Source organism: Coccinella septempunctata, chromosome 2, assembly GCF_907165205.1.
Source record: "Coccinella septempunctata chromosome 2, icCocSept1.1, whole genome shotgun sequence".
NCBI classification, from domain to species: domain Eukaryota; kingdom Metazoa; phylum Arthropoda; class Insecta; order Coleoptera; family Coccinellidae; genus Coccinella; species Coccinella septempunctata.
In genome coordinates, this window is record NC_058190.1 from 2,762,483 (window position 1) to 2,781,042 (window position 18,560).

Here is an 18,560-nt window from a genome sequence, read left to right on the forward strand (position 1 = left end):
TGACACAAAGTTGAAAAATTAAATTGTTTTTCCCAAATTTTATTTTTTCAACTCAAATCATCAATTATTTTTCGTTCTCCTAATTTTTAGATCTCAACCTTATTGAAAAACTGCAGAGTATGTTTGTCGGTATCCTGGACAAATTTTATGATGAAGAACCTCGTGAATAACTAACTTGGAAACACCATTTGAGGCTTAAATTGATCTTCACCTCTATTTAAAAAAAATTAAAAAGGAGAAAGTTACTTATTTTAGAGGAAACATAGCTTTAGTTTAAACAAAACGAATGTGGCAAAATCTTCATCTTAACATTTTTTTTAGCTAGAACAAGGGTATGATCATTCCTCAACTATTCTGATGTATTCTTGATGATACCTAATTATAAAATAGAGCCGTTTATACGTATTGTTGAATGTATTAAATGATACCCATTAGCTTTGACATCCCAAAATGATCTTTGACTCGTACAAATATTTTAACAGTAGATTCTTGAGGTCAAAAGAAACACTTTTTTTCTTCAACATTTTTTACGAATCGGCTCGGTTTAAAAGATACAGACTGTTGAAAAACCATAAAAAATGTTTTTCACTCATTTGGTCACTCGAAGTTTTACAGTTTTCTCATTATGACCATTACGTAACATAAAAATACCAAACATTCAGAGAACCCAATCTTAAAACTAACTTGGACGCTATCTAATGAATATTTGGACGATTTTTAAAACGAAAGTGTTCATATTTTCTCGTATAATGCGCCGTTTTCCAGTAATTTGATGTTCATAAATGAAAAATATCTGTGAAATTAGAAAAATTGATGATTTCATGGTATGAATCTAGAAAAGTAGCAATTGAGAAAAGCAATTTATTTATTTTTATTTTTCAATGAACTGCCACCTCATTAACGAAACATCTAGATTTTACACGAGCTAAAATTGAAAAACTTGGATGCAGAAGCACCGAAAACATTCAGTTCCACGGATGGTCTTTACAAATTTGGTAATAAAATTTCAAAATATTGATATATAGGGTGTTTTTTGACTCAAGAGCTACTATTTGATTTTTATTGAGGCCGGACCTAGAAAAGGTTTTTTTTTTATTATTTTTATCGACTCAACTCAAACTGAGAACGAAGCCAATTACTATAAAAATGTGTAGGGTGGATCATAAGTTATGGTCAATTGGAAAATATGGGGATTATCACTAAATCATCGTGTATCCTAGCAATGGAGAAATATGGACCTGAAAAATAAAGGTTATTTAGAGGAACCTTGATGTCCTCTATCTTCCCTAACTGTATGCGCATTTCACAATGAATCACCCTGTAGAAATATGATAAAGAAAAATATGAAATTTTTGAATCATTTGAATGATATTGAATTTTTATAAAAATTCAATTTCTATTAAATGAATTCCTTTTTCTTTCGGATAATTGCCGATAACACAGTATACCACCGGTATGGATATCTATTCTGCAGACCCCAATATTCTTGCCTCTCCATAAACGAACGAAGCTTCAATCTAAAAATATCTGTTCATGAAACATAAGCAACTCAATTCATTTGCAGATTTAGTGGAATTCATCTATTTATTTGGTATTCTGTGACTGATCCTGAGTGGAAAGTAGAAGGAGAAGAATTCGAAGTATTTAGAGATAATGAAATGTCAGTGGACAGCTTCAATGGTGTAGAAAGAATATTTCAAAGTTCAAAGGAAAATACCATCTCAGAATATCTATCACAAGAACATTTCAAAAATAAGCGTTCGAAATAATGTATGTATTTCGATGTTGGTTGTGGAATTTTTCTACTTGATATTTTGTACAGAGTGAGTAAAAAGTAACTCACAATTTTCATATTTTCATAATATACTATTTTGTCGTAAAATTCTCGAATAGTTCTATTTCAATTTTTAATAACGCCACTTCCATGCATCCTCTACAAAGGGTAGTTATTTTTTTTTAATGACAATCCCAATTTTGTGTACCAGAAATGGAGGAACACTTTGTTGTTGCGGATGACTTGGTCATTGATGTGGTTTTCTTCCACCTTTTTCTGTTACAGGCATGAAATCTTTGCAAATTTAAACTTGCAATTTTCTGAATTTGTCATTTTCAATGAAGCTGAATAACTCGCTCATTTGAACTCGTATTCGAAATACTACAGGGATTTCTGATTTTTCAAATGTAAACTATTGTTGAAAGATCTTTCATCTTTCTGCATTTTTTTTGCTGATTTCAAAAATGTATCATATGTATATGTTACGGGCAATGTAAATAATTGGGCATTGTTCATAATGCCCGGGCAATTTAAAAAGTGCCCAAATGGATATGACAAAATGATAAATTATGTTCCAAATATTATAGTGCCCGGTCATTATGTATAATGCTGAAAGTCAAGTGGGCAATTTAAAAATAATTTTTATTCATATTTCTTATAAAAAAACAAATTTTTACATACCTAACTGACAAAGTAACAAAAAATAACAAATTTCACATGGTGACAAACAAACCGGTGGCGATGAAATAAGTAGGTACAAACAAAACTTAAGTCCAAATAAAAATAATGTATTAGATATGTACGTACTTATAAATTTATATTTACACAAAATGTCAATATGTAGCAATACCTACATAGAGGGTGTATTTATTAGAGCATCTTCTACTTTGGTGGCATTTGGAGTTACATAACTTTTTTTTACGACACTTGCACTTACCGGATTTGCAGCTACCTTTACAGCCACATCGACTATAGCTTTGGCCCTCTTTCTTGGATGACAATCTTGCACATTCTCATAGTGAAATCTCTGTCTGTGGAATATCTTCGCCATATATAAACTTCTCATTACAAATTGTAAATTGGTTCCGGGCATAAAGTTGATTTAGAATTCCGTGTTTCGTGCCGTAGTTCCTCCTCATCATGATGACTTGGACCTGGTAGCTTCGCTACGCTGTGGTTTATTTTGCAGTAGACCTTCGTCTACAGACTGTAAATTGATCTGATCTTCTACTAAAATTTCTGAGTCCTCTTCACAATTTATATTATGCAGAACGTCTGTGGTTAAAAAACTTTTTATACCAACTTTTAACTTTGTCCCAGACATGGCCTTGTACGGAGTTACAGTTGATGCCATTAAGATGAGCCACGGCCCTCTTAACCCTTAAAAGGGCTGTGGATGAGCTCTGTTCTTCATTAGCTGACACTTAATCAAAGTGCCCAAAGAAATAATAGTGGTATTTATAATGACCGGGCAATGTGAGAAATTATCGTAAAGTAATTCGAATTTATCAAATTGCCCAATTTTAATGGTCATTATTCATAATAACCAAGCATTATGAATACTGACCTAAATAATTACATTGCCCGTAACATATATACCGTGAGAAAAAAAAATCAATACTTTTTCCTGTTTATCGATTCACTGTTGAATTTGCAGTAAGCTGGCGTAACCATAGCGACCGTTGAAAATACATTATGGTTCGTGAACTCCACATAATTCTATCTGAGCTCAACCTTCTGTGGTACGAATCACCGACTCTCGAATAATTATTTCTTTAATATATCGATATCGAGATCGATATCCTTCAAAAGAGAATAAAAGACTTTCGTCTGATTATTAATGAAGAAGAAAATTAATTCAATTATAGTTTTTCTTTTTATGAAAGAAACTTAAAGAGTCAGTAATATAAATAAAATACGAATAATAATTTTTATAAAAGTGAGATGATGAAAAATAGGCATTTCTGTCAACGGTAGGGCTCGAATAGTGAACTATCGTAAGATAAGCACGCCAAACATCGCGAGAACAAACGATGGCAAATTAATGATCGAAATATTTATTCAGCAATCCGTGATTCCAATCATAGAGGCTCAGGTTCACAAAATATAATGCATATTTAACAGTTGCTATGGTAAGCCAGCCTACTTATAATTCAACAGAGAATCGAAAAGCAGGAAAAAGTATTGAATTTTTTTCTCGTGTATCATTCAGGTGAATAGCGATATATGATACATTTTTTTAAATCAGCAAAAAAATTGCAGCAGAATGAGAGAACTTTCAACTATAGTTTACCTTTGAAAAATCAGAAATCGTATCTCGAAAATGCCTGGATCAAAAAACTTTATGAATATCATATTCGAATTCCTCATAAAAACGTGTCTGTAGAACGTAACAACGGATTTCGAATACGAGTTCAAATAAGCGAGTTATTCAGCTTCATTGAAAATGACAATTTCTCAATTTTCGTTCATAACTCAAAATCTGTGACCCTTAGGCTGGAGCTCGAGTTTGTGTCAATGTGTCATCCGTTCTCATCTAGCTGCTATAGTTCTCGATGTCCCTTCAGTAGACAACCAATTTTGCCCACCCTGTATTTCAGATAATTGATCACATGCTACCTTACGAAAAACATATGTTTTCTTTGACAATTCCAAAACATCATTTACTAAAAGAGTTATTGATCTCAAAATACATAAAGAGTAAAAATCGAATTCAATAAGGTTCAAGAAGTAATCCCTAAACTAAAAATAGGTTCGATAAAAAACTTCATCAATTACCAAATAATCCTCAGCCTCAAAGGTCTCTATTTCCGAAAAAAAAGTTAGGGTTGCTATATGAAAATACTCGACTACCTTGCACCCCTCCGTAGAGTGTGAATGACATGACAAACTCCCCCATCATACATGAAAAGTTGTATTGTTGAAAATAAAAATTAACCTGTTCCAACACAAATAGTTTGAATTGTATGCGTTTCTCTTTATCCACTTGGGTTAGTTTTTCTTCTCTGGTCAATGAATGTTGTAAATATACATAAGCACTTTAATTGAGTATTCAATTCATTGGGGGTAAATACTCAATGTCACTATTCAGTTTTGCCCTTCTATTCATCTTTTGCCGTTTTGGGTAACGCTTGAACGATTGTAAATAATAAATGACAGTTTAGCGGCTGCGGCAGTCGAAAGCTCTTCAAGTAGACACGTTTATGGGTCAGTCAGATCTTTTACAGCACAACATTGTGTCCTTTTTAACAGCGCTGTAAAATATCCGAACGTGACTTTTTAGAGATTCCTGGACCAAAATGCTACAAAGTTACTTTTTACGTTCAGACAATTTCGAAGTTGAAAAAACCTGGGATATACCCATATTTTTGGTACCTACAAACAACTCATTCTGAAAAAATGTTAAAATATTTTACAACTTATTTTCGGACTGAAAATCCTACAATGTGTTAAAAATATTGACAATTTGGAAAAACCAGGGCTATGCCTATATTTTCGGTTCTTGAAAACTATTATGATACACAATATTCTAGAAAAAGGTTTGAACATTCGAGGGAAGAATTTTCTGAGAATTTGGGACTTGAAGGTATCCGGTTCTTCATCATTTCATCATAATTTTTGGGAAGTTTGAATAACCAGACTTACTGTACAGGGTGGGCAAAATTCGATGGCATTTATGGCAGCTCTATAACGTAAAAGCTAGGGACAAATGGATGACTCATTTTCAACTCCTCTATCCTCTTCTGTTTTGAAATTATAGGTGAGTGTTTTCACTTACGTATAATCTTATTTTCGGCTATTTGAATGGGCGCCGCCTCTATTTCGTAAAGTTTTAATAATATCGAAAAAAATTCATACTTTTTCATGTAGAATGCAATGGCATAATCAAAGATTTTTTTCCGTCCGCCACTTCAGTGATATAGTGGTTTTTTTTATTTTTTTACGTATAAATCCTTTGTTTATTTCATATATTCCAGATCAATAATTTTTTTATTATGTAAAGTTATGACACTGTTTGCTATTTGGATCCAAAGTTCTGGTTATTTATGAAAAAAACATCAAGTTGGACAAATCGAAATATAATCAACCCTCGAGATATCAACCTGAAATAGAAACTTCCGGAGTTTTTAGAGGAAACTTGAAATAAGAGAAAAGAGCTTGTATATCCTATTTCTTTGGGAAACTACCTAAATAATTTCGTCATTATATCATGAATTTCTGATGAAATATTAACAATCCCAAAAACAGTTTATTATAGCGTTTTCTATTGGTAAACCTAGTGCAGTACGGGCGCATATTTTGATGTCACACAAGCATTCCGGAAGATCTGAAAATTTCATTGGTATAAAATTGGTGCACATTAACGACCGTTTTCAATAAACCTATCTATCCATCCTTTCATTTACTGACGATTGGTAGCCATTGGTAACCATTCTAAAATATTTCTATAGGTTTCTATGGTTTTTCTATCTTCAGTAACGGCATATATCTATTATATTCTATATCGATAATGGGACTTCGAAAATTGAAGTCAGCCCGTGGCCGGAATCGACTTCTGCGCATGTGCAGAAATATTAAGAATAAAAATACCTGATTAGCTCTGTCTCTTTCTGATACATCGATTTATGAACTGACAGGAATGAAATGATTTTACTTCACAACCATTCGAATATTTTCGACCTTAACCTTACAATATATTGATAATAATTTGAATCAGGTTCAAACTCAGGTTTGCATTACGTAGTAATTTGTATTTCATCGTTGATTTCTAATAATTAGAAGTCAAAATTCATGAAATTTCATCATTTTGCAGCACTAGACGCTCGAATTCATAACAAAAGTGAAATATTATGTGTTTTTCACAGAAATGTGAAAAACATGTGAAATGTGCGGAGATTAACAAAAGTTATGTTGAATCTACAAAATTGTAGGAATGTGAATACATTTTTCTAGGTTGTTCATTGTTGTATATTATCTGCATTGTATCTAGATAAGTCTGTTATTGTCTTGAAATTCAGTTGGGAGTTGAGGTAATAATTCTAGTTCAATTTATGATTGTTTTTTTCGGCACTGAAATAGTGAAACATCTAAATCGACATCTATATCTATAAAGCTCAACTGTAGTTACTAATATCTACCAGTTTCTCATCTTCTGAATATTCTTATTGCCAAATTGATTTATTGTATTGATTCTATTGAAGCATGGCTCTTTCAATGAGCACTCTGTACTTTTATATATAATATTACTACATATTACATTAAATGTTGACCCAAAAATATTTTTTATTGAGTATGTATTGAGTAGATTTACAAGAGGGAAAATTCAAGAGGTGAGATAAGTATGATGTTTACACGTACACGCAATAATTGAAACTGGTATGAAACAGTAATATAAAACGCACTTGCTATTATGTCACTCTTGAGTTTACTGAGTATGGACAATACCCTTCCTTTTCGGCACTTAATTATTATTTCACAAATCATAATAATATTGGTTGAATAGTTTTTATGCACTTATTTGGTTTGATCTCTTTTCGTTGATTCATCTGAAAGTTGAAAAAAACGGATACATACTCGATGAATTTAATATTCATTAACTTTCGCCTCACATAAAATTCTTCTCAAAATTTGTACAACAATTTGAAATAAATCATCATTCGAATTCATTCAATCATTCAACGTCAAATATGAAAAGAACCTAACCAATATCTCGATTGTCATTTTCGAACTTCTAATTCGCGCATGCGTACAAGTGGATTCCTCCCAACGATTTGGCTTCATTTTTTGTCGTAGTCTAGAACGCGTGTTATCAATATTGGTATAATAGATATATGAGTAACGGCCGTTTTCAATAATCCTATCTATCCATTGTTTCAGTTACTGAAGATAGAGAATGCATGTGACTTCGTTTCTATGATCTATCTGTAGATATATTTTAGAATGGTTACCAATCGTCAGTAGACAGTAAGTGAAACGATGGATAGATAGGTTTATTGAAAACGGCCGTAAGTGCATATTAAAGAAACAGAGTAATAATTCCAAGATATTGTTATTCATATTTGATATTCTTCGATCGCTCTATTAGATACAATTCCTGAAATGTTTAAATTATGTATAGGTTTATTCTGTGATTCTTGAAAGTCACAGAATAATAATGTAGTTCGAAATGTTTCTTTCATTTCAAATTTTTTCGATAACTCTGAAAGTTTTCGAGCTCGAAAATCGAGCCCCATTTTTTCCTAGCTCTAACGGTTACGGAGCAGCCATCAAATGCCATCGAATATAGAGCACCCTGTGCAGACAAAAAAGTCACTAAATGAGTCACAATTTATTACACTTTCCAGTAGTGGAAAGAGTGGCCAAGAGCACCAGATACTCCAAGGTTTAAGAGAATGTTGTTTTGAATTTGAACTTCAAATACTTTGGAAGCTAGGGTTGAAAAAGAACCATTGAAACAATTTTTGAGCAGATGAACTCATTTTTTGAAAGGGCATATTTGTCCTCATATTTCTTCACCAAATATGAAAGTTTTACTACAAGGATTCTTCCCCCGCAACTCTAGTAGTACACCAAGTATAGAGTGAGTCTTTAACTTGTTCATATTTTGACAAGATATTCTGAAATCAAAAGAAAGACTTTTTTTACCATTCTTCCCGATTCGGTCTAGATAAAAATATGTAGCCATTATGAATTTTCATAATGAGCTATGACACTTCTGGAAACCTGTCACAAGTTTTTCCAAGCATTAAATATGACAAGTTGACCTTGAAAATAAGCTACTATATTAGAAAAACAAGCCTGATCTCAGTTTTTAAATATCATTCGGTAAATTAAGTACTAACAATTATAATACAATAAATGAGTTACCGCAATTTAGTTGGCGATATCTATTGTATATTCTTCCCTTGATTTAGATAGATAACAATTCAATTAAATAACGAATTCAGCTTGCAACGACCTTTATAAGCTCTGATATTCTTCTCCAATATCAATATGTAATCATTTATTATTGTTGTTTGTTTTACTTTTAACTTTCATATAAATCAATAAATGATATATGATATATTCTGAGAACGTTCAAAAGTTACTAAGGAACAAAGTATTCTTTTGCCATAGTGTCAACAAAACCAACATCAGACGAACAAGTTGAATCTATGACACTACTTACTGTAATGTGTTGTGTTACCTTTTAAGTTTGATTCTGTGGAATTTTTTAAACAGAGTTGCGTTGAGCCAAAGTACCTAAATAATTTTTCGAATTTCAAAGATATTTCCCTACTTTTGAGTATTAAATACTTCAAAATGTCGCATTTTACGAGAAAATATGAAGAATACCTTTATTTTCCTCAATTAAAGAATACTTAATGGTGAGTGTCCAACTCAATTTTAATAGTTTTCTTTGCATTTCCGGTATTTTCATCGGAGGTAATGGGTATAATATAGAAAATGGAAGTTGTGGGTGAAATTTGGTGTTCGGAGGAGATTCATCAAATAAATGAGAAATTATATTCCGAAAATCATTTCATTCGGTATAATCGTTTTTGAGATATAATCTCGGATGAAACTTATTAAAAATAATATTTATCCAATGATTTACAAAAGCCTGTATTTCTTCAACCCAACCGAATTGAAAAAACAGTGTTTTTCTCGACCTCAAGAATCTTCTGTTGAAATATATGTATACAGGGTGAGTCTTTGACTCGTATGAATATTTCAACAGTAGATTCCTGAGGTCAAAAGAAACCCTTTTATCCTTTACCATTTATTCCGCATCGGCTCGGTTTAAAAATTCAGGGTGTTGAAAAACCATAAAAAAATAATATTTTCAGTTTTCACAAACAATTTAATCGAATGAAATGAATTTCGGAACATAATTTTTCATTTATTTGATTAATCTTTCTCGAACACAAGGTATCACCCACGTATTCTATTATAGTTTTTTCATTATGACCATTAGGTAAGTAATGTAACCAGTCCGGCCCTTGCGGTCGGACCTTTCGAGAACCAGAGCGGTCGCGAGGTTCTCGAACAACCGCGAAGGTACCTGAATGTTTCCGGCGCCTATATAAGCCCAGCGGAGGAGCAGGTAGACAAGTACAAGTACAGTTATAGTTCACAGTGCAAGCGACTAGTGGAAATAAATACGAGTGGAAATAAATAGTTGTGTCATAGTTAGTTTGTGAGTTATAAGTGTATTAAGTGTAAATAAATAATTTTAATCAGTTAGACGTTTTAATCAAGCGAAGAAAACGTTACAGTAATATGAAAATACCAAAAATTCAAAGAACCCAACTCTTAAAACTAAGTTGAAAGTTATCTCAAGAATGTTTGAACGTTTTGTAAAATAAAAGTATTCTTCATATTTTCTCGTATAATGCGCCGTTCTCCAGTACGTAATTTGATTTTCCAAAATCAAAAAAGCATCTGTGAATTTTGAAACATTGGGTACTTTGGCTGAACACAACACTCTCTCAAAAGATTTCACAGATTTAGCTAGTTACTTTGAAAGTTATCTTGTTTTTCCAGGGGTGGCACAGCTCAGCATGAAAATTTAAAATGGCTAATCTTCTTATCGGGGCCAAATCGGAAAAAAAGTATTTATTTGACCTCAGGAATATACTAATGAAATATCTGTACGAGTCAAAGACTCACACTGTATACAAGTCAAAGAAACACAAAAAACACAAAAAGCAAGCTGCTCAATATACTTAACGCCGAACTTCTCAGTTACAGTTCGGGCTGCAAGACAAACTTCCTATGTTGAGTGGTCATATAATTACTTTAAAGCTATACAGGTGAATATGGATAATTTATGATCCAGTACCAGAAGGGGATGAGTGAAATGCGTTGAATCTATGCATAGTGCAATGAATCGTCGAAGCACGTGATTTTGAAATATAGAGAAGAAAGACGAGAAACGATTTCTATAGAGAGATTCCATTAAAGTACACTCGTCCATATAGAACCTTGTCAGAATATTCCGATTCAATTTACCGACACATCCAATGAATACGAATTCAGTACAGCCATTGACTGGCATTTATTTTTTTACACTACATGCGGCACCAATTTATCTCGATTTTAGACCGAAGCAATTTTCGTGAAAATACGAAATTCAAATTCAATTAACAGGATGTATTCATTCCATCCTATAGATCATTTAAAGAAATTATCCTAAACAAATTCCAAATGTTTCATATTTCATTTCAACATAAACCATTAACCATATGCTTTTTACTTTATGTATGGCTGAAGAGTAATAAATTTTTGAATAATTATGAAATCGTAAGTTCAACTTTCATTACACTTTATGTTTGAGAATCAAGAGTTGGGACAGCATACTCACAGCCGGTTTCAGAAACATATAAAGTGACACTTTTTAGAACTGATTGGCGTTATGAAACTTCTTATTGTAACTAGTTGCACATTTAAAATATTATGCAATTGGGAACGAAAAATGGATTTCACAATTAGGACATAAAAACACAAGATAACATAAATTATAAATTGATTATTATGAATATCAATAACACGATCATTGCAATTGTTTGAATTAATTCCCCTTTATAACATTTTCAAATAGTTTTAATGTTATAATAGTTAGTTAATGTTGAACTCTGCCTTTCTGCAAGCTCCTGTTATTCCAATAAAATCAATGCTACCTTAGCCATTAAATATTCTTTGTCATTAGCTTATAACAAAAATTTAGCAAAATCTACTTTGGTAAATAGTTCTGACTTTTAAGCACATTAATACATTAAAGTTACTTTGAATGTAAAGCCTTCTTCCGTTCTACTAATAATGACACTAGTCGGCCTTTGGCCACTTTCATAATGAATTCAAATTGTCCCATAAACTTCAAAGAGCCCTTAAGTTGTTGATCGATTGTGTAATGTCACATCGACGTCAAAGGAATGCTCAAATGGATATTTTATACTCCATTCACTTTTATTCTAGCACTCGGTTGGCCATGGAAATTTGACACATTCAAATATGAAAATGTGGGATTATGATGCTTGTCAAAACATTTTTGGGTTTTAAATCCGCGCTATGTTGTCCGTTATACGTAAAAGTCTCAGTAATTATGTATTTCATCACAATGTCGAATAACTTCAAAACATATGAAGTGAAAAATATGTGACTAACATAATTGAAGTTTATACAAACTGATTGAAGGTATACCAAATCTAGTTATTTGCATGGAAAATTCAAGAGATCAGTTTGTGAATATATTTATTTTTGCTATGGAAGAAAATTGAATTATTGACGCATATGTAATATGCAGCAGCTTGAGGAGAGTTAATGTGGTTGTTAATGTTTTCTTCTTTGGATGAGGGTTTAATACGCTACATCAGTTGTGGATTTCGAAAAAATTAACCCGCAGATGAAATGCCTATGATGCAGTGGTTACAAATGGGTATTTCTTGAAGGAATTAACGGATAATCACAAGAATGTTAAACTTTTCAACAAAAATCATCTTGCATCAATGGAAGTCAAAAGATTCAAGGGAAGTTTCAAGGCAAGAGGAACTTCACCTTTGAACAAAAATTTCTCATGAATTAACAATCAACACGATAACTGGCTCGTATGTATACGTCTGTTTCATAGGCAAATAAAGGATTAGTCTATGGTCTGTTTATTTTTAATACTTTTATATAATAATAATAATTATATATTTATCGATCCCTTAGGACATTTACAATGTATCGGACAAATCAAATGAAAAATAAGAAAAAGTTATTTTCTGTTTCTATTTATTATTCTACGATGACATTAATCGAAATTCCTGTAGTAACTTTTCACATTCGTTCACCCTGAAATAAAATTATCAAATGCCACCACTTTTTTGGGTCTCCCAATAGAATAAGGAATTTCTTTGCCATCCTCTTCATTCATGATCTTTCTGATTTTGGAAACATTCAGCTACAATATAAGTCGCGTTTAGAATTAGATGAAACATTAAATAAATTCACTTGCATTGAATATGTTCGCTACCGTCTGATAACACGGGTCAACACCAAATTTGACTTTGACTGCAAAGCATAAAATATCGATAGCTTAGATCCTAATTAATCCAAAAAAAAAAAATATATGGCATGAAAAAGTTTGCTTCTGTGTTTAGGAGACTGATTAAACGATATCATTCACAAGGACTACAAGCAACATGTGGAGCCCATGGCTTGTCTTGATTCCAAACAGAAAAGTCAAAATATGCTTCATAGGCTTCAGAGAGAACATGAGATGTCTTTTATTCGTATTTCACGTCACGAATTATAATAAATTGACCACATATGAAACAAAATGCATCAGCATCGTATTTACACTTTCCTGACGACATTTGAAGTTTGTCTGGGCCTGTAAACAACACCCGATCGTTGTTTTTGACTCGAGTGCCCTCTAGCGGCACCTTGTAAACCTCCCCACCCCCACTCTCATCGCGCGGTCTTTTTGAATTATTAAAAATTATAACAAAAAATTAAGAATAAGTATTAATACTATAACTATCACAAAAGCAAACTTTATACTAAAAAAAGGTATTTTCTTCTCGTTTTCGTGCATAATTAACCGAAAAATCTTAGTATAAACGTTAGGACAAAGAACGAATTTTTTTTTGTAGAGTCGTGTAATATATTGCAGATAATAGAATATCCGGGTTACCTATTATTTGAATGAGCGGACCTGAATTCCAAGTAGAACTTAATGAAACCCTGTCTCTTTTTTTCAATCACTTTCGGCATTTTCGTATTAAAAATTGATATAAGTTGTGTCAACGGCATTATGACATTAATGACATTTCATGAGTGCCAATCTTACTCCATTCTAGTTACAAAAACTTGAGAAAATTATTTCATGGCCAACCGAGTGCTAAAATAAAATCGAATGGATTATAAATAGTTATATACCCAATCGAGTTCAACTAGTATAACTTATTGAAAAATAAATTCGCTCAAAAATCGAAATGATGGGCCGAAAAATACAAAATTCAAAAGGAATTGTATTCATGGATGTGTTCACTGTCCTGAATCGAATCACGTTAATTCTCTAAACCGCAGCCTGAAAGAAAAAATCGTACCTTTTCTCTATATTGTCTCCGTGACGAATCCAAGCTTTGAATTAAATTTGTGGCGTGTCCCAGGAACAAGGCATAACAGGTTGCTCCTGATATCATGGATAACATTGTCAGCCACATATCAGTCAGGGACTGGGGTGGAAATTTTCCATACCCTATGCATAACATATGGGACATTGCTTTGAAGAGGGCCCAGGAGTATTGTTCCAGCCAGAAAGCTCCCTGTAATAACACACTGTGTTCAGATCACGAACCTCTGGAGTTGAAAACATTTTCCAAATCATTTTTGGGCATAAATTGAATTATTCTCCCAAAATAATAATATATTGTAGGTAGGTGATTTGTTTATACCTAGAATTTAATTTTTCATTGTATGAATGATTCACAGAATGTAATGCTACAAGGATATACAGCGCTACGAAAGTAAAAAAGTTAAGAAAATTTGAGACTGTTTCTAATACTTCCATTTTTTCAGCATTTTTCGAAATATAAGAAATCGAATTGTTCACTCACTTATCTATCTGATTCTTTTGGCCATTTCGTTATAAGTTTCACACTTTCAGGTGAAAATTTGTTTTTACTATTTGTAGCATGAAATCAGTTCGATCAAAAAATTTAAAAAAAATAAATTTCAGTAAAGGGTAAGGCCTCATTGAACATCGACCACAGGCTGACAACGCCTTTGTATACTTTCGACCAGATTGTTGAAGTAGCCTTAATCAATTGATCTCCAAAGTTGCAGTAAAACCCGTCTGAGTTCTTGAAATGTATGCGGAGGTGGTTTTTTTATTTCTCAATCTCCTGAGCTCGAGAAACACTAAAACTACCAGAACAACCAATATTCCAATATTTACTTAGCCTACTTTAATATTGTAGTCATTTTATATTTCACAGACTCGCAAACTTTCTACATACCATCATATTGTAAAACATAAATTGTACAGGGGCAGGAAGACCTCTGTCGATAGCTCTTTGAAAAGTTTTCAATAAAGTTATTTCCTCTCTCTCTCTCTCAATATGATCGAAACTATGCAAAGGCTATGACTGATGTTCGGTGAGGCCATACTCTTTATTGAACTTTATTTCTGCAATTTTTTTAGTGAACTAATTTGTACTACGAATACTACAAATGAATTCTCACCAAAAACTGTAAACCTTACAAAGAAAAAGGCAAAGAAAGGAGTAAAATAAGTGAGTAAACATTTTATTCAAGATATTAAAAAAATTGGTAGAAGGAATTAGAAATTTTTGAAGCTACCACAAACAACCTTAACAATTGTGTTAGCGGTATACATCATATAAATATTGACGAACAGATCTTGTTGAAACCAGACATTCCTAATCAGAACATCGTGTTCATTCGGATTAGGAAATAGAGTAGTCAAAATCGGAACTAGTAGTTTCTACAAGAATTCTAAATATACAGATCCATTAAGATATCCCGTTGAGTTTTTCTTGAAAATACAATACAGTAGTTTTTTTATACAGGGTATCCCAACGAAAATTTTATCCTACAAAACTCAGAAACGAAGATTTTGAAGAAACACGTCAGCTTTTTTTTGAGGGTGACGAATGCCCATCATGAGTTTGTTTTTTGTCTTCGAAGTTATAGGTCTGAAACTTTAACCTTCTTTTAAAGTAGAATCCACTGATTCGATCAGTTATGAAGATATTCATTTGAGTTATGAAGCTTTTTAACCAAACTATATCCACCATCTCTTCCCTATTAAAAGAATGATGGGGGTTTATTTTAGGATCCTTCAAAACTCTTAGGTTCTTTAGATTTGTCGGTTCAACTAAACTACACTTTTCGATGGTAAGTTCAATTTTTACATTATTTCGTAAATAATGCACCGATTCTGAAAAGTTTAACTGAGTTGTATACAAAACATAAATAACTTTCAAACTAACCAATACTACATCTCTTCCCTATTCAAAAAATGTTGGAGGTGGATGCCACCTTCCTGGGGTGTTCGTCCCACTCAAAAAAGGAGTCAACCTGTTTTTTTAATCTTCGGAAAATCTTAGTTAATGATTTCTTGGAAAGGCCAAATTTTCGTTGTGACACCCTCTAGGTTTGCGGTACTTACTTAAAGTACTACATACCTACAAACGTGAACTCAGTGAATATTTTGTCATTTTGTTAGATTTCAAAGGTTTTTTATTGGCGTTGTGGAAAATCATGATTTCTAAAAAATAAAAATTCGTTGATTATAGGTCAGGCCTTCTCTTAGAAAATACCAAGGGTTCTTAATTTGCATACAACTCTTGTTGTATTGTTATACAAGTTACTTTACACTTGCACTTGTACGTTGAATTCCTCTAAACGCAGCTTCATGTCGAAATAGCAAATATAAAAGTTGTCTGTAGCAATGAAATAAATTAATAGTTACCCACCTGAAGTTCGTTGATGGCTACCCAAGAATTTGGAGGGAATCCTTGCAGCATAGGTACTAAAAATTGAAGGCATCCAGACCAGTGTCCAATGAGCAGCATCATACAGATCAAATTGAATATCCGCATGAAAACACTCGCCATATTCAGGAACTGTAATTTTACGATTAATCCATTAAAAAAACTCGTCGCAGCTCTGGCAGAACACACCTATCGTGCTGAAGGGCACGGTGTTTGTGTCGAACTACTCATGAATACTTTCAATAATAAAAATTCAAAAATTAAACGGCATACTTTGCTGTTACATGAACTAAACCAAACCAGGTAAACAATAAATGAGGGCAGGCGATGTCCAAACTGCGGAATTTGTTAATGGGATATCAGGTGATCTCTCGATTTTGGAAGTTGTGCATTAATAATTATAATAATCAGACCAATGCATCATAAGAAAGATCTAAAATACTATTCCAGAGTAAGAGTAAATTTTTATATTTATAGCTAGTTATATTTCAATATAAATAGTTAAACAAAGCACTAAAAAAGAACCATTACATCTTCTTCTTGAAAAATATGTTGCTTCAAAGATCTAAAATGATTATGGATAATAAATGAGAACTACTTGCACGTATACAGGGTGGTGACAAATTCGATGTGCACCATTACTATCTTCCAAACTAAACAAGATAGAAATTTCGTTTATTGACAAAAAAGTTCTGCCTTTGCGGGAAGAGATTTTTGAAATCGTCCTCCTAGATTTCAATAAGATACGACTTTCAATTTTTTTTCTCTATAGCAGCCTCATTGAGTTTTCCCCTTGAAAAATGAACAAGGATATATATAACACTTAGTTTGTTTGAATTCGAATCGAAAAGAAAAATTTGGGAATATTTTTAAAAATATTTGTTACCGTACAATTGGCGCTATGAATTTCGTTTTTGAATCAGTCTTCCTATCCATCGAAACTAAAAAAAACACATTATCTCTCAATAATTCAAACAGGATCAGTTTTCCTTCAACTAGAAGCTACAGACATGATACGTTAAAAGATAATTAATATGAAAAAACTTTTATTCTATAGCATTTTTATATTTATTTATTAATACGAATTAATAGAAGTGAAAAAACCTATTTGAAAATGATGAATTCAATACTTTCTTAGTACGAGCCCAGATATTTTCAATAATATTCGAATATACAGGATGAGATTTTGACTCGTACAAATATTTTAAAAGTAGATTCTTGAAGTCAAAAGAAACACTATTTTCTTATTCCATTTTTTTCAATTCGGCCCTGATAAAAAGATAAAGCCATTTTAAGTTTTCATAATGAGCTCTATGCCACCCCTGAAAAAACAAAATTATTTTCAGAATAACTAGTTAAATCTGTGGATCTTTTAAATAGAGTGGTATTCATTTAATTTCACTTGTACTTTTTAATTATTGAATATCAAATTACTCGAAAACGGCGCATTATATGAAAAAGTATAAGGAATAATTTTATTTCACAAAACATTTAAATATTCATTAGAACTTATTTTCACGAGTTGGATTCTTGAATTTTTTTTATATTTATTGTACATAGTGGTTACAATGAGAAAACTGGAAGACGTAGGTGATATCTTGTATTCGAAAAAGATTCATCAAATAAATGAAAAACTTAATTTAATTCGATAAAACCGTTTGTGAGAGAACAATAAATAAATTTTTTCTTATGGTTTTTCAACAGCCTGTATCTTTTAAACCGATCCGATCCGGAAAAAATGTTAAAGGAAAAAAGTGTTTCTTCTGACCTCAAGCATCTACTATTCATATGAGTCAAAGACTCACCCTGTATTTTGAAATATACGAATTCCTTCAAACAGAGTCGAATGTTGAAGGCGAATATTTTTATTGATTTTTATTGAAAAAATCCAATATGACCGCCAAAACAAATTGAAAGTCGTAACTTGGAATCTAGCAGGCCGACTTCAATAAAAATGTTATAACTTCATTGAATGAACGAAAACATTGGAAGATTCCAAAATTTCATAGGAAACGTCCTTAAAAAAAAGAAATAAGCACTTTTCGCATATCATATATTTCCAATTTTTTATTATAAATCTAGGACAAAGGACGGTTTTATTGATGAATTGCATATCACATATGCTTTCACAGGTCATTAAAAACATTGACAAAACATATGATGAAACAGTAGTTCAAAGAAACAAACAAGCTAAACTGTTCTTCTGAAAATACAGCACAATCTTTGAAATACAGGATGGCTCATTTCAACTGATATAACTCCTCAGGGAAAGCCTGTATCGAAAAGATGTTTCAATTGAA

General features: G+C 32.2%; 1 protein-coding gene across 5 annotated transcripts in view; it reads right to left on the reverse strand.

The window, feature by feature from the left end:
- LOC123308282 (potassium/sodium hyperpolarization-activated cyclic nucleotide-gated channel 2) overlaps positions 1-18,560 on the reverse strand; it is a 364,375-nt gene that overhangs the window by 20,760 nt on the left and 325,055 nt on the right. For all 5 annotated transcript variants that reach the window (XM_044890874.1, XM_044890876.1, XM_044890875.1 and 2 more), the window contains 2 exons: positions 16,243-16,392; positions 13,849-14,067 (listed from right to left, as the gene is read on the reverse strand). In XM_044890874.1, the coding sequence (XP_044746809.1) occupies positions 13,849-14,067; positions 16,243-16,392 (369 nt within the window). The remainder of the gene's footprint in view (positions 1-13,848; positions 14,068-16,242; positions 16,393-18,560) is intronic.